This window comes from Nannobrachium achirus (genome assembly GCF_963921795.1).
Source record: "Nannobrachium achirus genome assembly, chromosome: 7".
NCBI lineage: Eukaryota > Metazoa > Chordata > Actinopteri > Myctophiformes > Myctophidae > Nannobrachium > Nannobrachium achirus.
In genome coordinates this window covers 39,122,861-39,147,171 of record NC_137816.1, presented here as the reverse complement: position 1 = coordinate 39,147,171, position 24,311 = coordinate 39,122,861, and the positions used below count along the sequence as shown (strand labels likewise).

General features: G+C 40.6%; 4 protein-coding genes across 4 annotated transcripts in view; 1 reads left to right on the top strand and 3 right to left on the bottom strand.

The window, feature by feature from the left end:
- apba2b (amyloid beta (A4) precursor protein-binding, family A, member 2b) overlaps nucleotides 1-11,193 on the top strand; it is a gene marked incomplete at both ends in the record, with an annotated part of 47,789 nt that extends 36,596 nt beyond the window's left edge. The window contains 7 exons of the mRNA XM_080730218.1: nucleotides 735-821; nucleotides 1,188-1,373; nucleotides 3,888-4,067; nucleotides 6,891-7,103; nucleotides 7,435-7,554; nucleotides 10,760-10,900; nucleotides 11,122-11,193. Of these exons, the coding sequence (XP_080586344.1) occupies nucleotides 735-821; nucleotides 1,188-1,373; nucleotides 3,888-4,067; nucleotides 6,891-7,103; nucleotides 7,435-7,554; nucleotides 10,760-10,900; nucleotides 11,122-11,193 (999 nt within the window). The remainder of the gene's footprint in view (nucleotides 1-734; nucleotides 822-1,187; nucleotides 1,374-3,887; nucleotides 4,068-6,890; nucleotides 7,104-7,434; nucleotides 7,555-10,759; nucleotides 10,901-11,121) is intronic.
- Nucleotides 11,194-12,477: 1,284 nt separating this feature from the next.
- Nucleotides 12,478-17,708, bottom strand: sord (sorbitol dehydrogenase). Its single transcript, XM_080729774.1, has 9 exons — nucleotides 17,495-17,708; nucleotides 17,352-17,385; nucleotides 16,663-16,827; nucleotides 16,130-16,289; nucleotides 15,858-15,976; nucleotides 15,197-15,262; nucleotides 14,277-14,455; nucleotides 13,565-13,686; nucleotides 12,478-13,340 (listed from the first exon to the last, which is right to left on the bottom strand). Exons 1-9 carry the CDS (start codon nucleotides 17,546-17,548, stop codon nucleotides 13,175-13,177), a joined length of 1,065 nt encoding a protein of 354 aa, XP_080585900.1. The 5' UTR covers nucleotides 17,549-17,708; the 3' UTR covers nucleotides 12,478-13,174.
- Nucleotides 17,709-19,323: 1,615 nt separating this feature from the next.
- On the bottom strand, nucleotides 19,324-20,900 carry terb2 (telomere repeat binding bouquet formation protein 2; the record flags this gene model as incomplete). Its single annotated transcript, XM_080730217.1, has 6 exons — nucleotides 19,324-19,327; nucleotides 19,554-19,624; nucleotides 19,734-19,795; nucleotides 20,112-20,251; nucleotides 20,541-20,622; nucleotides 20,891-20,900. 6 exons carry the CDS (start codon nucleotides 20,898-20,900, stop codon nucleotides 19,324-19,326), a joined length of 369 nt encoding a protein of 122 aa, XP_080586343.1.
- Nucleotides 20,901-22,699: 1,799 nt separating this feature from the next.
- Nucleotides 22,700-23,917, bottom strand: LOC308288746 (GPI mannosyltransferase 1-like; the record flags this gene model as incomplete). Its single annotated transcript, XM_080730216.1, has 1 exon — nucleotides 22,700-23,917. The coding sequence occupies one exon, from the start codon at nucleotides 23,915-23,917 to the stop codon at nucleotides 22,700-22,702; it is 1,218 nt and encodes a 405-aa protein (XP_080586342.1).
- Nucleotides 23,918-24,311: the final 394 nt, after the last annotated feature.

Genomic DNA, 24,311 nt, shown 5'->3' with positions numbered 1-24,311 from the left:
GGGCGAATCAGCGTCGTGAATCAGCGTCTTGTGATCAGCGTGGGTGGGGGTTTCCCAGAACTCATGTGTGTTTCCAAGTACACCAGCGCCGCCGCCGTACCGTACCGCACATCGCGTCACGCTAAAATGCGGTAAATTGCGGTAAAATGCGATCGTATCGATCTCGCTATGAAACACCAGTAGCAGGCATGTTATGTTGTGTTTGATTACTAGTTCGTAGTGCTCCTATTCTGACTGTTTCTTTGGTTAGCAAGTAGCACTAGCAAGCAACAGGCTAGCCACTAGCCAGCCAGGCACACATAACAACACTATCATGTGTTGGTCAGTGAACCAATCGCTGAACACTGCCTCTTTTTGGCAACGCCCATCCCTGCAATAGCCCTGGGGGGAAGTGAGTTCAGGCTGAATAATGAAGTGAAACGAAATGTCAATTCAGGCTGAGTGTCAGGCTACCGCAGACCCCTATCTGAAAATATTTTGTGACAGGGATCACCATGCAAGATTTGTGTTGTTTAAAAAATATTCAAAGATGTGTTCTTAAATGGCAGATCTACAATCTTACACCCTGGACCTTACTTTGAAAACCACTGATTTATAGTATAATTTAACCATCTCCAGCAGCACAAACATGGTTTTAGCTTCATCGCTGATTGCAGAACAGGGTTGCTTGGTGCAGCCGGAGCGCACTAACCCGCCGTGCGTTTTTTTCCGTTTGTGTTTTTGTGTTCTTGCAGAACTCAGAGGGAGACGCTCAGACCCTGACCGAGGTGGACCTGTTCATCTCCACCCAGAGGATCAAAGTTCTCAATGCAGACTCACAGGTGAGAGCCACTGAGACTGTATATCGTCACCTCCACCAAAAACCAAAACCTGTTCATTTTCAGAAAATGACAAAAGGAACCTGTGTTCCAATGGATCCAATGTAGTTATTATTTAGTTATTATTTAGATGTACGATACTGTATTGTATAATCAGTATCATACATATCTGCTTCATAAACCACTATTTGCCAATGGAGCAGACCAGACACTATTATTAATTCTGTGCGTTTGATGGAGTGTATTATTGCATTTCGTTTTATTTTAAGCATCAATGCACAACAGAGATTTTACCGTTTTAAAAATCCCTACATTACCATAATACTAAGTAATAATTATAGTATGTGATTTTGTTTGATGTGCCCACAGGAGACAATGATGGACAATGCACTCCGTACTATATCCTACATTGCTGATATTGGTAACATTGTGGTTCTGATGGCGAGACGCCGAATGCCACGCACAGCCTCCCAGGACTGTATCGAAACCACGCCTGGGGCACCCGAGGCCAAGAAGCAATACAAGATGATCTGCCACGTCTTTGAATCCGAGGATGTAAGTGTGATTGAGTCTAACTCATTTTAACCAGTACATTTTGAAATGTACTGGTTGCCTTTAGAGCAGGGGTTCTCAAACCTTTTTAGGCCATGACCCCCAAAATAAACATATTTGAACTGGGGACCTCCACCCTGACAAGCACTTGGAATTGTAGGTATTACATTTAATGTGACTCGGTTCCACAGATGAAAATTGTGAAAATAGCAGATCTACATGCTCAGAGCTTGTAGATCGGCTATTTGCACAATGTTCGCCTCTTGCTTACTTAATATTTGACAGTATGTCCAGTTAAACGATCTTGAAAGTCCTTAAATTGTCACTTTAGAAATGTGCAGATACCATGTATGTATACACTTATACTGTGTGTTGGTTTGTTTACCATTGAGTGAGGAAAAAAATGACATTAAGCTAATCATCTGGCAACCCCACATAATAATTTGGGGAACCACTGCTTTAGAGGCACATTACAAGAAGTTGAATTCCAAAATACTATGTACTATATAAATGTTACTATTACTCTACTCTGCATTAGAGGATTGGTAGTGGGTGAGAAGTTATACGTGTGATAGGTTTATCTGAAGAAGAGCTCGGATGCTCCAAACCTCACCGTGTGGTAATAAATCTGTGCAAGAGTTTTGCAGTGTGCAGCAGGCTCATATCTGTCAGCCCAACACCTGCACTTTATTTTGGATTCAGCGTTTCGAAGAAGTACTCAGTAAAAGTACAAAAGTATTGGCAGCAAAATATACTTACAGTACCTAAGTATATAGTATATATAGTACAAAAGAAAATCTAAAATAGCCAATCTACAGCGATGCGTTGTGAGCTTGTAGATAGACTATAGCCAAAGTATAAAATAGGTAATTTGCTCAGCGAGTAACTCCTAGCTCATTAACACTTTCATACTGGATAATAGTTAGACAAGTTTAGATTATAGTAGAAAGAATTATTTGCACATCAAACATGAAGGATGAATTTAAATGATGAAAACCAAATTCAAAAGTATTGTATAAAGGATCAGAGAAAGTATGAATACAGTCCCAAGCACTATAAAGGAGGCTGACCACACCACACCACATCTTGTAAAATGATCTCCGTTGGCTGGGTGTTTTGATCATAGAGCCATTATTTATCTTTTCAGACCCAGCAACATTTGGCTACTGCCCAGTGAAATCCGTAGTGTTAATTTATCCATTCGCACACTCTGTGTGTTAAATTAACATAAAGGACTTTACTATGAAGGATAATGTTTTATAGTATAGTCAGCATTTTGGAGACTGTGTATGATTGCTAGCTCCCTTGTTGTTCTTGCTTAATGATGCCCTCGCTAATTATCTACCAGGTTTTAAATGCCAGTGAGTACGGTAATATAATGGAGTCAGTCACTGTTGCAACAAGAGAAAATACATATTGTTTTATATTATATACAATTTCTGCTGCTATTGTAGTTATGTTTAATGCTGTGCTATTGTTAGTGGTATGGATATTTAACTTGTAATAGGACAATGTCAGGAGACATTGCCATTATTGCCATTATGGCATTTCATCTGTGGTTTACTGTCCCCATGATGTATGTTTATTTTCCTGCAGGCTGAAACTATACTAGTAAATTCATATTTCCTAACTTCAGTATGGTTAAGGTTTTGTATTGTCTTGTATGGTGTTCTGGGAATGCTGTGGTTATCTACTCCATACACTTTCTGTATGTGAAATCTCACTATATTGTCAGAGTTATTATAAAAAATATATAACTATACTCAAATATAACATTTGAAAATGTTAGTGGCTTGAGCTGCTTTGATATATGACAACTGGTGATCCTGATACAAATGAGTAAACACTACATTTAAGATCAGGTGTATGGATCATCTTTTCAGTATGAGCAGAATTAATGGCAGCAGTCTGTAATGGAGATGAAAGCAAATAGCACTTTAGCATGAAAATCTATTTATATCGTTGTTTGTATTGATCTTGACTTATTTGACAAGTAAATCAATGCCGCTATTGTGTGATACCACATCATTCTTTCTCATAATATCTTTATAGGAGGGCATCATTCTCAATGAAGAGAGGCCAAAGTAGATCCGACACTGAACACACATTATTAAAAACGTCTTGTTCCTCTATCCACACAGCACAATCCTCAGTGTGTTCATAGAGCTCTGAGGCGCTGTACAGACATTTGCGTGAAACATCTTCTCCGTATCGCCTGAGAATGGCCACTGGGAGCGCCGTACTAATGCATTGTCAATGGAAGGTTGTTTGGTGTTTTATCGTTGCCGTGTCTCTTGGCCAAAAGACAGGCTGCGGTTGAGCTAGAGACACGGCAACGACAAAAAACCAAACAACCTTCCATTGACAATGCATTAGTATGGCGCCCCCAGTGGCCATTCTCAGGCGATATGGAGAAGATGTTTCACGCAGCTGTGTGAGTCCAGCCTGAAAGAGTACACTTTAAGAATGAACTGTACACTGAGGATTTTACTGTGCCTTTTCTGTTATTGCTCCCAGGCGCAGCTCATTGCTCAGTCCATTGGCCAGGCATTCAGCGTTGCTTACCAGGAGTTCCTGAGAGCCAATGGCATTAACCCCGAGGACCTGAGCCAGAAAGAATACAGTGACATAATCAACACCCAAGAGATGTACAATGATGACCTCATTCACTTCTCCAACTCTGAAAATTGCAAAGAGGTTTGTTGGTATAGGTGTTTATTTTTCACACGCACATACAGTACAATACAGCTTATTGTACACAGCAACATTGCAGACAGTGAGGTTCTTGTACAACAAAGCTGTCCTCAACAACTTACAAAATAGTTAAGATAAAAAGATCAATTGCAAATAAGTCAGAATGAAATAAGTTAAGAATAAAAGTAGGTCAAAAGAACACACTGGCTGACTTTACGATACGTAGATTAGCATGTTCAGGCTTCTGTATTTATTTATTGCGTGAGGGAAATAGGCTCTCGCACTCCCCGCCCTCTCACTTTCTTTATTTCTGAGACAGAAGGAGAGTATAGATAGGAGTTCAGACGTATTATGGCCTGAGAATAGAAACTGTCCCTGTTGAATCAGAACAGTCCACCGCTGTGATGACTGTGATCCTTGATGATCTCTGGGCCTTCACTCTACTCCTCTGGGTGCAGGGAAGAGCACTCTTCATGTCCCTTAAAGGGACTACACCATGAATTTACATTTTTCCAATTTTTATGTATTTTCTTGGTGTCCCACCAGCAACTTCTATCCTCACAAAGTCCTATTTCTGACCATTGTGTCTTTCTCAGTTTATGGGCAGATCTATGTTAGCATGTCTCAGAACGGTCCTGATTGTGAAAGGTCAGATTTGTGATGTCACAAGGCCTGAGAAGGAGGCAGGAGGAGCTGGGAGAGGGTTGGGGAGGGGTGGGCAGGCCTGCTGAGCAGGAGGTGGGGAGGAGTGTGGGGCCAAAACTGGCTCAATAGCGCAGTCCTCCCACTCAGGACAAGGTGGTACTGCAGCTGAAAATGCTCTGAAAGCCAGGCAGAAATGACAGGGGCTCTGTATTCAGGATTGGTAATTTAGCCTCAAACCTTTTCAAAAACGTTTTTGGGACACAAACAGTGTTATATAAATTATTTTTAAATGCATGGTGTAGGACCTTTAATGGTTTTGTCCAGTTTGCGAGATTAGCTCCAAACACATAAACACACAGAGTTTGTATAAATCAAGGGTCGTAACAGGGGGTCCTAGGGCGTTCTCAGAGTTACTACAGGGGGTCCTCCAAATCTTTGTGTGATAGAATCTTTTTTTCTAGCGTCCATATTCTGATAACTTTAGCCAAAAATAGCAGATCTACAAGCTCAAGCTTGTAGATCGGCTATTTTCAGCAAAAAGATTTGGTGTTGAGGGGAAAAAGAGCAGACTAAGTGCAGAGTAAAAGGTAAAGTTTTTTAAGGGTTGACGGTTCAAGTGGTTAAATATCTGAAATTGACATGAATCCAAAACACACTGATGATCGTTGCTGTCAAAGAAACTATATGGAATCTATGAAAATGTTGTGGGGGTCCCTGCTTCATCTCTCTCAACTAAGGGGTCCTCTGCCTGAAAATGTTGAAGACCCCTGGTATAAATTATTTCTGTATCCAAAATGAGGTACACAAAATATCTTGAGTGTTACCTGAGTTCATTTAACAGTGGAAGGAGTGACTGTTGTGTAATTGTAGCAGGGCCAGTTTAGTTGGCTACATAACCACAAAGAGCTGTGAACTGAATAAACAGATGAACAGGCAGATGGTGCAGCATTAACTCTGGGTATTTCTTAGGTAACCTGTACTGGGAATGTCTGAGTGCGTGTTCAAAGTACAGATGAGCACAGTCTCTTTGCTCTTCTGAGACAGTTCCCCCAGGAACGCTGCCAACCCAGCTGGCCTCTTATTCCCCCATCTTTCCTTTTTGAGGTTCCTACTTTCATGCAGTTGCTTACTTCCAGCTCGCTGTTTCTTTGATTAGGAAATCCTGTCTTTCTCTCTCCTTCTTCTCTCACTCATTCTCTGTCTTCGTTCACTCTTTGTTCTGATCATTTTGCAAGCACAATTGTACAGCACGTGTCTCTGTCTGGGATTTCTTATATGGTGAGGTAAAGTCTGTTACATGTACATGACAGAGACTTTCGTCACTGTCGGGCAGAAATCTTGTATCTCCAAGACCGTGTATAATATTTGTAGTACAAAAGTAGAGAAAATAACACATTTTCCTAAATACCAAATTTTCCTATAATGACATGCCCAAAATAGGGACGCCAGGTTGAAAGGTGTTAAGTCTGTCTGTGGGTTTTATAAATATGTAACAAATGAAAAGTATTAGGGCCTATCATTAGCTTGTGAATAAATAATAGCGACATTGGATCCACTGGATACAGGTTATTTCTTTCCCATTTCCCAACAAACTAACAATGTGTCATTCGTGACGTGTTGCGAGCTTCTAGATCTGCTATTTACGGAGCGCAGCGCCGGCACGCAACAAAGTAGAAATCAGGCTTTGTATCATAATCAAATGTTTTCCTTTACTCCTTTCTATAGTTTTAAAGATTTTAATGATTTTGTTTTCAGTGGCTGGGGGCATGTGTACAAGTGGCTAAATATGTCTATTTACACACAATAAGACCATTCCCAAGATGCACCACAATCTTTCATGGGCATATGTGACTTATGGGGTCCAGTAGTGTTGTTGCAGAAAATAATAATAAAGAAATCACTGGCTTATTGGATCTAAAAATACATATTTAGCCACTTGTACGCATGCCCCAAACCACTGAAATCAAGATCACTAGACGTGCTAAAACGATAGAACGAAGTAAATGAAAACAATTTAACACTCACCTTTTCTTTTCTCTAATTACAATCTAAAATGTGAACCCTTGTTGTAAAAAAAAAACAAAGTTGTCCTTTAAGGCCCCTCCCTCCACCTTGGGCCCTATAGCAACTCAGTCCCACTTTTCCCCCCCTTGTGATGCCCCTGTCCTCTGTCCTCCACAGCTGCAGCTGGAGAAGGGTAAAGGGGAGATCCTAGGCGTGGTGATCGTAGAGTCTGGCTGGGGCTCCATTCTGCCCACGGTCATCCTAGCCAACATGATGAACGGTGGGCCCGCAGCCCGCTCTAGCAAACTGAGCATCGGTGACCAGATCATGTCAATCAACAACACCAGCCTAGTGGGGCTGCCACTCGCCACCTGCCAGGGAATCATCAAGGTAGGAGAGGCTATGGAGGAAAGAATAACTATTCCCCTTAACAGAAATACTGTAGTTATACAGAGAAAAGAGCAGCTTGAATTAAAGAAAACGTTGTGTATTTTCTGTGTGTGAGTGTGTGTTGTTTTATTAAAGATTTTGAAAGAGTTAGATTAACAATTAGGACAATATTTAGATTAGGTTAGGTTTAGGGGTTAGGGTGTTTTAATGGCATTCATAAACAACTATATTAATGCAAATGTGTGTGTGTGTGTGTGTGTGTGTGTGTGTGTGTGTGTGTGTGTGTGCGCGTGCGTGCGTGTGTGTGTGATACACTGTACCTGTGTTAAAGGGCTTGAAGAACCAGGTCCATGTCAAGCTGAACATTGTCAGCTGTCCCCCTGTCACCACTGTCCTTATCAAGAGACCAGATCTAAAGTATCAGCTGGGCTTTAGTGTCCAGAATGGCATTGTAAGTACAGACATTTTTTTGTATTTCTCTTTTTAGACATTCACATATTGCCATAGTGTGCATCTGGCGCAGAATAAATGCTTTTATGTTGTTGCTGATCTTATTGCATGCCTTACATCCAGGTTTATATACGTATGTGTGCCTGAAAATATATATGACAGAATATGTATTCAACAAACAGGCCATGGTAAAAAACATCTTTATCTTTAGCCTGGGTTTAATACAATGTCGGTTCCGGTGTCATCACCTAGTCATGACATGGAGATGACTCACCAGTGTCATCACCCTGTCATGACATACTGTAGAGATGACTCCATGGATTAAGTGCTCAGACTGACTTCAGCCTGTTTTAACATTAATATTAAAGAGTATTAGTGTGGGTCAAACTAGCAATAGAATACATGTTCTATTGCTTAAATTGTAAATAGATTTTCACAGTCATCTTCCATTAAAGCACAATGTTCTCGGATATTTCTGAGATCTGCAATTTCTTCAACTGGTTGGCTGTATGTAGAACAACAAGAATAATGCTACATACCGTATTGTGCCATTTGTGATCTAATGATTCTACAAAATGTCTTCTAAAAATGTTTCTATTCAGTGGTTCTCAAATGTTTGTCAATGTCAAGGACCCCCAGAATTATATGTTTTGGCCGCCGACCCCCATATCAAAATATTTTCTTCCAGGGACCCCCAGAAGCAAATGATTTGATACAAATGTTTGCTTCAAAAATATATATTCAAAGAAATACATTTTCATGATAAAAAAAAAAAGATATACAGTATATATAGCAGATCTACAAGCTCATAGCTGAGCTTGTATATCTGCTATTTTGTAATAGCTTAAGTATAAAATAATGGTTAAAGTGGTTAAAAAGCTTGGAAAGAAGCAAAAGTAATTCCACTGCCTAAAGACAGGAAATGGTCATTTAGTGGCCCTAATAGCCGTCCCATAAGTCTGTTACCAGCACTAAGTAAGATCTTTGAGAAAGCAATATTCAATCAAATACAAGAATACCTTGCTGTAAATAATGTAATTACTGACTTTTAACATGCGTATAGAAAGGGATATTCTACATGTACAGCTCTAGAGCAAATGACAGATGACTGGTATAAAGATCTGGATGACAAAAAGATCTGTGGGGCAGTCCTATTAGATTTTACAGCTGCATTTGACTTAATTGACCACAAGCTCCTTCTTGGAAAGCTGGAGACTTATGGATTTAAACAATCTGCTATTGCCTGGATGGAAAGCTATCTGACACATAGAGCACAACGTGTCTTCTTTAATGGGAGTTTCTCAGTTAGCAGGTCTATGGAATGTGGAATTCCTCAAGGGAGCTGCCTGGGGCCAATATGTATTCCATATTTACAAATGATTTACCTCTTGTTCTAAAAAATGCCAAATCAACGATGTACGCAGACGATACTACTGTATATGCATCAGCAACAACATCTGCAGATTTAAATATTATTTTGAATAGTGAGCTAGAGAAAATTGGAAAATGGATCCTGGAAAATAAATTGATACTTAATACATCCAAAACAAAAAGCATAGTATTTGGTTCAAATTATGCTTTAAGGACAGAGCCAGAGCTCAGACTAGTTATAAATGAAATATCCATTCAACAAGTAAAGGAAACTAAGCTCCTGGGCATCACCCTTGATGACAAATTGTCCTGATCTAAGCACATAGATGGTGTTGTAAAGAAAATGGGCAGGTCATTGGCAGTGGTAAGGCGATGCAGAACATATTTGACACCGGATCTAATGAAAATGGTACTAAACACACTTGTTCTTTCACAACTTGATTACTGCCAAATCATATGGTCAAATGCCGCAAAGAAAGATTTAAGCAAACTCCAATTAGTACAGAACAAGGCAGCACGCACGTCTTGCTCTCCAGTGTCCATTCAGAACTAACATCATCACCATGCATTTCGATTTACAATGGCTAAAAGTTGAAGACAAAATTACTGCTGCAATAATATTCTCAACATGGAAGGTTTTACAATCCAAATCACCATTATTTAGGTACAATCCGCTAAAAAACTATTTGGAGTCATATACATAATGTCACTAGACAGGCAACACAAGGCCGGTTTTCATATCTGTTTTAGGATGTATTGGAACGTTTAATGCTTTTTAATTAGTTTTATATATGTTTATATATTTATTTTGTATGATTGATTAAATGTATGTATGTTTCAAATGTATGTTTTTGAGCGGTGCTAACCGCTCCTATAGACCGCTTTTTTACCAAAACTATGATGTCACAAATGATGATGACATGAGTTCGCTAGACCAATGAAACACTTCGATTCTGTTGATCTGTCCATGATGTCATAGTCACAGAGGCACTCGATTGGTTCACCCTGATTTAGAACGCGTTTAGGCCGCGTAAAATACGTCATAACGCGTTTAGGCCGCGTAAAATACGTCATAAAAAATTATTGAGCGGTGCTAACCTTGAATTTCAAAATTATATTAGATGAATATCACTTATAAGCGATAAAATTAGACAGACTGTGGAAAATCTTACAGGTTATAAATGATAGGCAGGTAATACAAGTTTAAAATACAAATGAACAGACTTTGAAAAACTAAAATATTCATCTTCTGGCCTCTTCTCGCCTCTCTGGAGGCCTCTCTGGAGGTAAATAAGGTCACTTATCATTACACTACGACACTCTTACAAGCTACAATCCGTAGCTTGGTCAACTAACTGATGAGAAATGACAATAAAGACTTATATAGTCTGAGCAGACCTCTAGACTGACATCATACACAACAAAAAGAATATTGCCATGCATGCCTATCAACACTGATTTGCGCAGGAATTAGTTTGCACCGCTCACTTCGCACGGGTGCGATTTTTTAAATGTATGTACTGCTTTTATATGAGGACCCCAGGAAGACTACCGGTAGCTGTGCTTTAGGGCACAGCTAATGGGGATCCTAACAAATAAACAAATAAACAAAAAATGGTGACCCCTGGTACCCATATATGGAGGTCCATATTCTCTTTTATGCCCAAAATTGCCCATATATTGGAGATCCCAGTCTGAACCAGCCACACAGACATGGGCTGTCTTCCTCCATATATGGGCATTCCCATATGAAGTCCTTTTGGATTCACTGAGGATATTACTCTGGTCTCCTTGAGGAATGCTGTGACATGAGGTCTGTCGTCTTCACCCCACAGATTTGCAGCCTGATGCGTGGGGGCATCGCAGAGCGAGGAGGGGTCCGCGTGGGCCACCGAATCATAGAGATAAATGGCCAGAGTGTGGTGGCCACAGCACACGAGAAGATAGTCCAGGCTCTCTCTAACTCTGTTGGCGAGGTCAGTCCACAGGCATGCGCATGTCGCACACACACACACACACGCACTCACGCACGCACGCACGCACTCACGCACGCACGCACGCACGCACGCACGCACGCACGCGCGCACGCACACACACACACACACACACACACACACACACACACACACACACACAGAGATGAGAAAAGGTGATACTAATTTTGCTGAGATTCCAATGTAATTTTTTTCATCTCCAGATTCACATGAAGACCATGCCAGCAGCCATGTTCAGACTCCTAACAGGACAGGAGACGCCTATGTACATATAATAAACAACAGCAGACAAGGACCATTCTACATGCTGTCGCTGTGATTGGTTCCTGGTAGTCATAAAGGGCAAACCAAGCTGACCAAGGACTGAAAAGGATGGCTTCTCTCTGTGCCCAGGAAGTCTTTTCTCTTTTTCCCCCTTCCTCTACTGATGACTTTTAATGCAGTCCGCAGCTAAATGCATTGATTTGAGAACCACTGACTTAATGTTTATCATCTTCCTTTTGCTTAAAATGCAATGCCAATTCCATTGGCTCCTGGGACGCTTTGTTCATCTTACCAGCTGAAGAGTGTGATATGGTTTATGCTATTTATTTGTCTTTTGTGTTTGTGGTCTTGTGTGTTCAGTGAGATGGCAAGGACTGGGCGAATGCATCACAATTTATTTTTTATATTCACATCATGTAATACAGTACTTCTTGTATACCCGTTTCATTTTCTTTTATTGTTATTTATTTCTTGTGTAAATACATACGTATTTTGCTAATATAGGGCCTGAAGGAACGCGGAAAAGGGCCATGGTTGCTTTGTACATATTTAATAAAACTTACTGTTGGTTTGAAAGCAGACAGCAGTGCCCAAGACACAGTAAAATGCCTGTTAGTACAGTATAGTTAGTTGACCATGAAAAGGGAGTCTTTGGGAATGACTTTGCTGTTTGATATGTCTGGTTTAAGTATGTTAAGTTAATGGTCTTGTGTCTGTGAACCAAACCAATGCTTGTAGCAATGGTTTTATGGAAGAAAATGCCATATCTTTATGATTTATGTCATCAAACGGCAATACAAAAATTCAGCCTCTGAATAACAACAAGTCATTTTATGGGGTGTGCATTGTGCAAGTTTTGTTTCTTTCTAAAAACCCATGTATAAACACAAAAAAACGACACATTTGAATAACATGCAACTCAACAAAAACTATGAATATACTTTCTTAATGCTTTTGAAATCCAAATCATGTGTATGAAACTTGCATTTTTGTGTGCTATTCTAATGTATGTCATCTTTAGTGTTCCTGACTGAAGCTCATAATGTACAATGAGTGGATTGTGAATGTACTGTGTTGTGAGCTGTTTTCCATTGCCATATGCAGTATTAGAATGTCTGTACATACAAAACAAACAAAAAAAGCTTGTCTAGTAGTGTGCTCATGTAAAAACAAGTCACACAGTTTAATCACTGCAAACATCCTGTATGTTGGCTTTCAGCCTTGTGAGAGAAAGAGAGAACTGTGAATCACACACACTGTGACAGAAAAAGCCTTACCACCGAGTAATGGTTTTAAAAATGCATTGTACTAAAGATCTAACCATATGAACATTATCTGTGTGCATGCCTCTTAAGATAGTATCAAGTCATTGTGGCAAGATAATAAACTCTAAGATAAACCCGTCTATTTTTTGGATCGACCAACTGAATGTGATGCACAGAAAGTACCACAATATGGTAGGTAAGGTTGCATCTGCCCACAATATTTGGACTCTGGTTCCCCCTGGTGTGTGTAACTGAGAAGTGCAAGTGAAGGACAAAAAGGCTTTTTTCGTACCATTTTATTTAATTTAATTTATTTTTACTATTAAACATAGCATTTCATAGTTATGGACAGTTAAAAAATAGTTACATGCTCTATAAAATTATAAAATGTTTATTAAAATTGGGAGAGTGGCAAAGAATGAAATTAGGCAGTAGGCACAATAAGGATACTGGGCAATAAGGTATTAGACAGCTTGGAAATTAAACATTGGCACAATCACATACAATAAATGATTGGGTAATACAAAACAGAAATGCTGTGATTGTCTGCCTCTGTAGCACTGTATGCCATACCTGATTTGAAGCCAGTAATTTGTCTTCATGTTTTTTTTTTTTTTTTATAGATTTTTGTACTGGCGTTTGTCTTTTGTCTTATGCCTCATCATCGGTATGCTGTGTCACTCTCAATCTATGGACGGTGAACGCTGTTTCACTAACGGTCGTCAGGTTAAGGCTTCTGGTCACTCTGGTCACACTTTAACATGACTTTTACCCCCTGGCCCTGACGAGTGGTCTCAAAGGCCTGGACCGCCTGCTCCAGAGGAAAACGATGGGTCACCAGGGGCTTCACGTTGACCTTTCCCGACGCTAACATGGCTATGGCCATCGGCCAGCTGGAACACAGTCAGAAAAAAATATCTTAAGAGCTGGATCCTGTCAACATGATTAATACACTGAACACACATATTAAGGAAGTACGCTTGAATACTTCCGCAAATGCTGAGCCAATACTGAGGTTGTCAACCATTTCGTTGGATGCATTTCTAGCCAAGTCGGTCCAACTGAATTCTGAAACATCTACATTGAGCGTGACAGTGACAATAATGGATGTACTTACGTATTGCAGTAGCGGAACACCCCTCTGATGTCTACCTCTCTGACAGCGGCATTGATCAAAGGAACAGTGGCCATCTCTGAGCCTAGACCCACCAGCACCACTACACCACCTGAACGTGTCGCCTGAGAGGGAACAAACCACACATATATTGCCTTGACTTTTTAACGGAAAGAGAACAAGTAAGCATCTGGGAACACCCCAGCTAATTCTGGTTATTATCCAAATGCAAACGATATCCTCCAAGCATATTGCTCAAAGATAAATCTGACCTTACATAACTCTTTTTTTAAGGCACAGCTCTGTAGGAGTTTAGTCTGTGTGTCTGTCAGTCTGTGTCTGGAGCGAATCTCGCAAACTGCTGGACCTGCCACATTCCTTGTGTACACTGCCAGTAGGCAATGTTTAATTTAATCTAATATGTTTTAACAAAGGTATTATAATTTTTGAAATATTGAACTTGATAACAGACGTCACAGGCCCACATGAAATCTGAGATCCACATGGACCCTGAGGTCCACCATTCTTTTCTGGTTTCCTTGCTTTTTAGTTGCATAATTACTGTATGCTAATATAATGATGCTTCAGTGTCCAAGGCACCATTCAATAACAGTGTCTTGACTTTATTTTTAATTATCTCTGAGTGCTGGGTTGATAGTTTGTCTGAAAGTACTATCTTTAATGCAATGGTCTAGTTGTGTTTCAAGTCACGTACATATATGGCCGTTTGAATGCTGCTCTCAACACCAGTGCATTCAATAGTAATGTGAGGCTGAGATCCTAGTGTGTCCTCTACAGTCTTAGCCAGAGCCTGAGGTCCATCTTCTTTCTTGACCGTCAGTGGAAAGTCTGCACCCAATTCCTTGGCCATTGCCAGACGCTCAGAGGACAGATCTATAGATGGTAACAACAGCAACAGTCAATTTAATGTCAGAAAGGGGAGTTTACTCTCTGTAGTTCTGCTGATGACATCATAGGATGAGGCTGAGAACATGTTAGAAAAGCAACTACAGGCTGTATTATGTTGTGGAAATGCCACTGCATGTTTCCTATATTTGTAATCATCATCGGTGAGATCAATCAATAAAGATGAATCCACAAATCACTGTTGGCCTGGTTTAAAGATTGCAAACATTGGAAGCATAAAAAAGCACACTGTTGGTTGGGTTCCATTTGAAAAAGATATTCATTGCATCACTAAGTGTTGTGCACTTAGTGGTGCAATACAGATTTTTTCCAAATGGAGCCGAACAGTGTGCAAGCGTTTTATGTTTTCTTTAGTGCTGTACTGATTTAGGGCTTTGGATGTGCACGTCCTTCTTATCATATATTTTTGGAAGTATGTCAGCATTTCTCAGTGGGCTGGGTAGTTACAATAGCTTTTCAATCAGAACAACTCACAGACAAACAGCATAGCTCATACAGTATTACCAATCTTGACCTTGCTATAGTCTCAATAGAAGAGAGTGCTCTGCCACTACATGCACACGAGGTAAGAGAGATGACTACTCAATGTCAACATACAGTATTGAGTCACAGTAAGAATCACAGCAGAGATGAGTGCAGAGTTGTAATTTTCCCACCACAGTCACTAACTACTTGAGATCAGTAGGTTGTTTATTATTAGTTTCTTACCGGTAATGACCACTTGTGAGGCTCCCATTGCCTTTGCTACAAGCAAGCATACCAGCCCAATAGGTCCTATAAGAGAGTAAAGAACAGAAGAATACATTTAAATACATTTTCACAATTTTAGCTATTGTGACAATTGGGGATTTGGGTCATGAGGACTCGTGTGCAATATATTTATCATTCCTGCACAGTACAACCAGACCTTTTGATTTACAGTGAGAATGGTTAAATAACTTTACAAAGTATTGCTTAAGATAATCTTAAGTCTGTTTTCACTAGAGGTTAGAAGTGATTAGAGGTTATGTTAAATATTATGCCTGTTACAAGTGGTGTTCAGGTTCATTGGGCTTTTCCACAAGAGTTTTGTTAAGTCAGGATGAGTCTCACTTTTGTGATGACACCCACTTTTGTGTTGCCCGTACACATAGCAAGCTTACAGTATGTGCATGGGCATGTAACTTGTTTATAAACTGTGTTTGTTCTCATATCTTTAACTTTACTGTGACCATCTCTCGTTGTAGACTGCTAATCTAATGAACCTTATTTGTTAATAAAATGAAAAAGGATAACGGAAGAAATGAGCATTCACATCCTCATTGCGTGTACCAGTGTCATGGTTGAGGATGTTAGTTGGCAACAGACAAATGACACAGCAATTTCTCACCTGAACCACAGATGAGCACACTACTGCCGAGGGAAACCCCAGCCCTGCGACAGGCATGGATCCCCACAGACAGAGGTTCAATTAATGCCCCCTCCTCAAATGTAACATTGTCTGGCAACCTAGATAGTTGTGAAAAGAAAGAAAAAGTACAGTAAAGAGAGAATAGAAAATAAGCCAGTGTTAAGCAAGAAAGACACTAAGAGTCATGTTGTAACAGGTTGTGAAAAATAACTGAAAGAGGTTATGAAACAGTGGAACTACATGATTATTACTTGTAGCAGAAGTTGGCACTGTGTTTGTAGTATCTGCACAGGTTTCCATCGTCAGGGGGTGTGGCACAGAAGAAGATGGTGGGAGACAAGTTATAACGTCCGGATTTGAAGAACTCATCCATCTCACGGGGCACACCGGGTTCAATTGCCACTCTGTCCCCTGTTGAACGCAAGCAAGTCAGTTTATAGGACAGTAAAACTTTCTAGAAGCATAGTGTCGTGTGGATTAACTTGTTATATGTCTACTGTGAGATCTTGCAACGACAGTGAAAGTAAGCTGTAAAAACTAATGAAATGTACCTATCACAACTTAAAACAATATATGCTCAATTCTATTATATACCACTGTTGTGTGCCATAAAAAAGATAAGCGCGACAAAAGTATTACTTACTTAACATGAATAATAACCAAATCTATTCTATTGACAGCTATATTCATATTTGTTACCTAAAGACTTGTAAACATTCTTTGAACAGAATAGCATTTCTGCAGCAGACAGTATAGCCACCACAGCACCTCTGACAGACTGCACCTGGTTTGAGGTGCTTGACTGACGTGCCAACCTTCACAATCCTTCCGGCTGCCTCATGGCCAAGGACCATGGGCTCTTTCAGCACAAAGTCCCCGATGCGCCCGTGCTGCCAGTAGTGGACGTCTGATCCACAGATCCCAACAGAGTGCATCTGGAGCAGAACCTCTAGGTACAGTTAAAGGGTAGAAATGGAAGTTAATTTATCCATCTTTAACTCTCACAGTGCATACATGGAAATAGACTCTTACAGGGTTTGGTTCCATTGACTGATTGATTGAGGACTTTATTAGAAGGTTGCATAGGAAAAGGTACAGTTTCTCAACAGTACGGTTCACTGGTACAAGGTCAACTAAAAGGAGATCCTAGTAAACCTTTCGGCTTATTTACACAGGAACCCTTTATGTATCTCATATCATATAACATTGAATGACAGACGGATAGAACACAGTACTAGGATATCATCAAATAACAAAAGGTAAGGTTTTGGTTCCATTATGGAACTAAAACCTGTAGAGTGCATTTTGAGTGTTAGGATAAATTAACACTGAGAATAATAACATGCCATATACAAGAATGCAATGGGGATGATTCAACTCCCTAAACATGATGAAATGCAGCAACATCAGCTACTTTGCCCAAATATTAAAAAACAAATAGAAAACAAAGAAGACAACTGGAATTGTTGTTACCATTTGGACCTGGTTCAGGAATGGGGCGTTGATCCTGGGAATAAGAAGGAATACAACAATGCTGTCAAATAAAAATCATACGAAGCTAGATGTATAAACTAGCAGGATGTCTGTCATGTAAGATTGAGGCTGAATTGTCGTACCAGTCTGAGGTCCCCTTTAGCATGCAGTACTACGGACAGATTGTCCTTCTCCATGACAAAATGCAGGAATTCCTATTCGCAAAAAGGTGGATTGACTTCACCGACTCCAAAGACTGAAAAGCACCTGATTTTCGGGATGTTGACTGAATAATATAACACTCATAGGATAACACTGAGCTCAAAGGAGGACTGAAACACCAGTAAAAAACACCATCCCGAGCTCAAAGGCTCAAAGTACACCCCTTCCTGCTCGTGTGGGCAGCAACGAAAACAAAGCATCTGATTGGCTTAACATTCGAAGGGGCGGTACTATATGGCTGTGTGTGGACAACGAACCTGAAATCATTATCTGGTCTGAAAGTAATATTATTGCAATTGTATGAAATTAGCATATGTATTTATTTATATACATAATATAGAATACGTGTGTATTTATTTATGTGCCAGGTGCACAGTGCTGTATTCTTGTCTAGTCACATGATGCGTCCTATGCGTCTTAGCCAATCAAAGGAGACCCTACAGAACCCGGAAGTGTTTCCATGGAGATCATAGGGATGGATGGCTGTGGTTGTGGAGATCTACCCTAACCTCTATGACCCTAACCCTATGGATCTACACACGCACGCACACACACACACACACACACACACACACACACACACACACACACACACACACACACACACACACACACACACACACACACACACCAAATCTATGCCAAACTTCCTAAACTGGCATTGTGGGCTGCTAATAGTCCTGAAGCAATGTGCAGTGTGAATTAGTGACACATGACTTCAAGATTTAATGAAAACTTGGGTATTTCTGCTGCTAATGCATTAATTTTCAACCCTTTGAATTTCAAGATGCCTGAGTTTGATATGCATTAGGACACAGACCCCCATTTGATACCATGTTTTTACCCCAGTCTACTGATACAGACCTTTAAGGTTCCGTTTGGACCCCTGGTGGTCCCTAGACCTGACCTTGAGAACCATTGTGCTACCTTTATTTGTAATGCCTTACTCCTCCTTTAAATGAGCAACTGCAAAACAGATAGTCTGTAGAACCAACCATGTGCTGCGAGACGCCTGTCATGCAATTCGGGTAGTTGGGATGGTAACCACCTCAAATCTCAACATTTTCAGAACCAAATGACGCCAGAGTCATGTACAGTATAGCCTACACCTACAGCGACTGAACATGTCAAACAATGAACTGCCTATGCTTTCTTATGCAATGAATCATATCTGTTAATACATATTTCACTATAGACTATTAATACATAATAATAACACAATGGAGACATGATCATAGTTGCACAATCGTGCTCAACATGTTTATTTAATTTGTATCTATTTAAATAAGGCAAGTACACAAAACAGTAAAAGGTTCAATGAGAAAATCTCATAAGAGGATGAACTATGTTATGCATTAAATCCTCAATGTATTAAATTGCAGTTTCTGTTGGCTGCATGCAGTCAATATTTAGACTTCAAATGTGTAACATTTAAGCTAACTATGCATATATTGTAGCTAATGTGCACCGTGTCTGTAGCATTAACAGACAGAGCATCGAGAACGCCCAGGTTCCTTCAGGTCATCCACCCTGACATTTTCTGGAGTAAAAAAGTAAATGTCAAATGTTAAAGCTTCATGCAATAGAAACATGTTTAGTGTTACAAATGCCACTGCCAATTAGGCAATGCATATCGTTTTAGTGGTGATGTGTATGATTTACATGTGTGAATGTGAATTTCAGTCATTAACATGTTCTTCACTAATGTAAACAAGAATGAATAAGACTAACACAGCAAGATATAAATGTCTTACCTGTAACCAATTCACAAGTCACGTTCATTTCATTTTGAGAAGTGTCCGGATCAACCTCCATCTCATAAAACACCTCCGTTTCATTTTGTGAAGTGTCTGTGTCAGATTGTTCGGAGCTGTCAAACAGAGAATAGTTGTTTAAGCAGCTTTACCATGCAGTTCTCTACTTATGCACTGTATACTAGAGCTAAAAACTAAAGTAAAAAGTATGTTAATCTGGACATACTTTCTGCTTCTATCCAGTGTTTCATTAAGGTGATCATCTCCTGTCGAATTACCGAATCTCTTAGGGGATCCCTATAAATTAAAGAAATAATACAATAAAATAAAACCTTTTATTCAACCAATGGGACATTTTCCCTTTTATTAGACAGAGTGAGTATATTAAAGCATCTTGCCTACGCACCTCTGCTACAAGTTGGCAATCCTCTTGCTCCCAAATAAATCTTCCAACCACTTCCCTCACCTCTGAAAAGATAAAGACACACATTGCTACATTATATACAATCCTAATTTTTATATAAATGGTGCATTTGTATAGGGCCTTTATCCAAGGCGCTTTACATAGATTGTGCATTACATTCACCCATTCAGGAAACCATGCAAGGCACCAACCTGCTCCCCGGGAGCAACTAGGGGTTCAGAGTCTTGCTCATGGCCTCTTCGACACGTAGACAGGAGGAGCCGGCCCACGGATCATTGGCCAACCTACTCTACCTCCTGAGCCACAGCCTTGTAAAGTGTCTGTGTCAGATATATAATTACAAATAAATACATTCCTCACCATTTTGAACACAGGCTGGAGGTAGCACATAGTGACCGATGATCACAGACATCACACTCTGGCGTCGTTCACATGCATCCAGATACAAGCTGTGAAAGACTGTCACCTCTTTCAAAAGGTAATCTTTGCTCTCGAATATCCTGAAATAAAGAATTAAAAGTTATATTAATGTATTTCTGATGTGGCTGATGGCTTAGAGCAGTGTTCTCAAACCCTTTCAAGTCAGAGACCCCAATATTGACTTTCATTAGGCCGATGGAGCCCCATGTCTTAAATATCCTAGTTTAACACTGATTTCAAAATATGTACGGCGTATTTAACTGTCTAAAGGCCATAATTGTATACCTGTACATGAGAAATAGATTCACAGTGGAGACATTGAAACATACAGTATAATTGACATTTAGTTGTAGGCTACTTCCTGCTCACCTCTCAGTGTCAGGGCTGGTGGCATCTTCACTGAAAAGATAGTCTGCTGTCATCCAGTCTGCTGTGGTCCCACCCTCAGACACTGCAAGTCAGTGGTGGAGAAAGTAATTTTAAGTATCAATACTGCAATGTAAGTATCAAATTCAATACTGCAATGTAGCAGTATTGATAACAACTCTGTTACAAGTAAAAGTCGAGAATTAAAAATGTACTAAAGTATAAAAGTATTTGGCATCAAAATGTACTTAAAGGACCAAAAGTAAGAGTAGGCCTACTAATTATGAAGAATGTCCCTTTTCAGCAGGTTTTCAAATATATAAACATTTTAAATAGGAAATCTACAAGCTCACAATGCGTCATATCGAGATGTATTGTGAACTTGTAGATCAGCTATTTACAAATGGTCAAATTGTATTGGGTTGAAGCGATTACAGTACGTTTTCTAATAATATTCAAAATCTACAAAGTAACTAGTAACTATGGTTCTCAAATAAAATTAATGTAGTGGAGTAAAAAGTACAATATTTGGATCCGAGATAGTGGAGTAGAAGACAAAGTAGGCCTACTACTGGAAATACTCAAGTAAAGTACAAATACCTCAAAATGTTCCTTACAGTAGGCCTACTTAAGTTAATGTACTTACTTTCCACCACTGGTTCTAACCAGCGTAGAGCGTAAAGTTACTAGCGTATGTCAATGCATGATTAAAATTTAATGATGATGAATGAATGGTTCACATTTTAGGTTTACTTACTCCAAAAGCTGCGACATTCTTGTCGTACACTGTCTGAAAACCACGCCGTTCTGTTATGAAACATGGTCTGTTTTCAAGTCATTAATTTATGGAGTAGAAAGATTGAAATGTTGAAATCGAAATGACAGCCTACAAATTGGCGCTTCTGGCAGCTGCCACAGCAAGAGACTACTTACGTCAGTTGTTGTGCTCTTTTGATTGGTCGAAGATCGGCGAGGCTTATGGGTAGTGTAGTACAGTAGCTGATGTGTAGACGTTAACCTGCAAGTCAAACAGTGACCTGGTGGCCAAACCCGAAATCGAGAAAAACGCTAAATCAGGGCCTCACCCCGTGACAATAGCCTACTGATGATGTGCCTGTGTGTGTGTGTGTGTGTGTGTGTGTGTGTGTGTGTGTGTGTGTGTGTGTGTGTGTGTGTGTGTGTGTGTGTGTGTGTGTGTGTGTGTGTGTGTGTGTGTGTGTGTGTGTGTCTGTGTGTCAGAGATAATAATACTTTTGAAAAACAGATATGGGCTTAATATTGATGGGCATAAAAGGGATTCTCTTGGTGTGGTTGGCCGATAACCTACAGGGCATCATCTGTGAATCAGATGTAGAGGTCAGCTCCATATATGGAGATCTAAGTGATGATCCAGTCGTCTCCACGTATGGATACCCAGGTGATGACAGTCAGCAGTCTTGATTTGCAAATGAATTCTGTCCATATCCTGCCATATGGAGTGTCCTTATAGGGGCATTGCCAATATGGGCTTAATATTGATGACATGGGATCATTGATTGATTGATTGAAGAATTTATTAGAAGTTTGCAATAGAAAAAAGTACAGTTTCATGACAGTACAAATCACTGGTACAAGGTCAACTAAAAGGAGATCCTAGAAAGCCGAGGCTTATTTCCACAGGAACCACACTTTAAGTATCTCATATAACATTGAAAGACAGACGGATAGAACATAGTACTTTATCTAGGATAATATCAGTTTCAAAAGCATAACATCAAATACAAAAAGGAGAAAATGGGGGGGAGGGGAGCATGGGGGCTTAGTCTATTTACAAGTCGCGGGTAGCAGCTGTCTGAAGGTGACTTTTCATACCAATTTTGAAGGAGGCTAGGGATTTGCTCTCCTTTAGGGCTTGTGGAAGGGCGTTCCACATCATCACCATATATGATTGCCAGAACAAGCTGTCTTGGACATTGAGTCAACAATATGATGTCACAACAGGTCAGCTATAGACATTGAGGCGTTACCCACTGACTCACTGACAGACAGGATCTGCAACTGCGACCTACGGTCACAATAAGTTTAACGGTCGGCTATTCCTTTGTAAATAGTGCATTGGTTTTAAAGGTGCACTGCTCACCTCACATCGGTATTTATTTTTAATCAAAGGAATGATAACGAAGTCATCTCTGTGAGGTCTGTGTATGTTTATAATGGGCTAGAATCTGCAGCAAGATGAAGCAGTTGATGATCAGGAACAGCAGACCAGCCATCCAGACCAACAGAAACGTGTTGTAGCCTTCAAACTCCAGCAGGTAAGCCGGCCCTAACCACACACCCTGGCCAGTGAACCACAGAACTAACAATGCCATTCCCTGCTTTGGTGACAGACTCAGCTGAGGTATGAGAAGAGGAAGCAGGCACAGGTACCAGAGGAAGTACTGTGACGTGCAGACTTTGTTGAAGGAGACAAAGATGGCCGTGTGCAGGAAGCAGCAGAGAGCCAGGTCAGTGTGGTACGCCCAGGACACCAGCAACACAAGGCCCAGCTGAGGCAGGAATGCTGCAAGGCCCAGCCACACGCTCCAACCACTGTCCGCTGTGAGGTAAAGCATGTAGAAGTAGGGGGAGAAGTTGTGTCTGGTGTCCCGTCTTGTCAGGTGGTACAGGTAGGTCTCATGGATGAACTCCCAACCATATATATGATAGAAGAGTGCAGTAAAGCCACAGAACACTCCTCCTGACAATGCGATGAACAGGCACGACTCTTGGTTGAGGAAGCTTCCGATGAACGCCAGTGCTCTCCTCCACCTCACCTCCGTCCTCTCCTCTGCTCGGGGCGCTGGCGTTCGCAAGGCCAGAGCGATGGGCAGGGCATATATAACGGGGTAAATCTTCATGTGGACCGAGAGGCCATAGAGTAGCGCCGCAGACGTCAGGCTCTTCCGTTCCATAGAGAGTAGTGTACCCAGTACCAGAGCAGACAGGATGGATTCTGCATTCCCTCGACTGGACACTCCCATGGGCAGGGGGTTGAAGAGCCATAGAGAACAGATGCAACATGCCCGCTGTGAGTCCACACCTCGCAGACAGAGGAGATGGAAGATTAGGAGGCCTGACAGTTCATCACAGAGGACGAAGAGGATCTTGCCAAATACGGGGCTGAGGTAGATGTTGGGAGTCAGTAACCAGGCAAGAAGAGGGGTGTAGCGGTATGTTGATCTGTTGTAGGGCGACTTGCCCTCAGTAATGAATCTGGCAGCGTCAGTGAACACATGGTAGTCAATATCGGTGTATTTCACAGCCATGGTTCTGTCCAGAAAGTCTCCATAAAACACCAGACCGAGCCTCACAATCAGAGAAGACGTTAAAATAACACGTTTATGCATCAGTCTCTCCATTACACAGTGAGGGTTTACAAGTCATCAATGAGATGTTATGTTTAGCTTACATTCATAGCCAAAAAGAACGTTTCAGGAAATAACAAATTCAGGTTTCATGTGACCGGCCTGTGACATTTGTAATATATAACATCGATCATCGATGACGAACGACTCCTAATTTAGACTCCTAGTTTGAGCCCAAAAGGTAACTAGACTGCACTCTACACGTTGCCATTTTCTCATTTTCCCATTCAAGTCAACGGTGTTACTTTAGAGTAAGTTTTAGCCAATGAGAAAGCAGCATAAAGGTGATGTGGGCATACGTCAGCAAGGTTATAGCTCTGTTTCCAACGTCACAGAGCTGAATAACACCCAACGAGACTAATACTCTGTTAATGCGGTTCTCTGACCT

What these genes read in the sequence shown, in the direction of transcription:
- sord (XM_080729774.1), bottom strand. Translation starts at nt 17,548, where the DNA reads ATGGAGAAGGACAATCTGTCCGTAGTACTGCATGCTAAAGGGGACCTC. An exon ending in CTAAAGGGGACCTCAGACTG is followed by an intron (nt 17,386 to 17,494) that starts GTACGACAATTC and finishes TCTTATTCCCAG; the next exon opens with GATCAACGCCCCATTCCTGA. An exon ending in GCATTCAAACGGCCATATAT is followed by an intron (nt 13,687 to 14,276) that starts GTACGTGACTTG and finishes GTTCCCTCTCAG; the next exon opens with GCGACACGTTCAGGTGGTGT.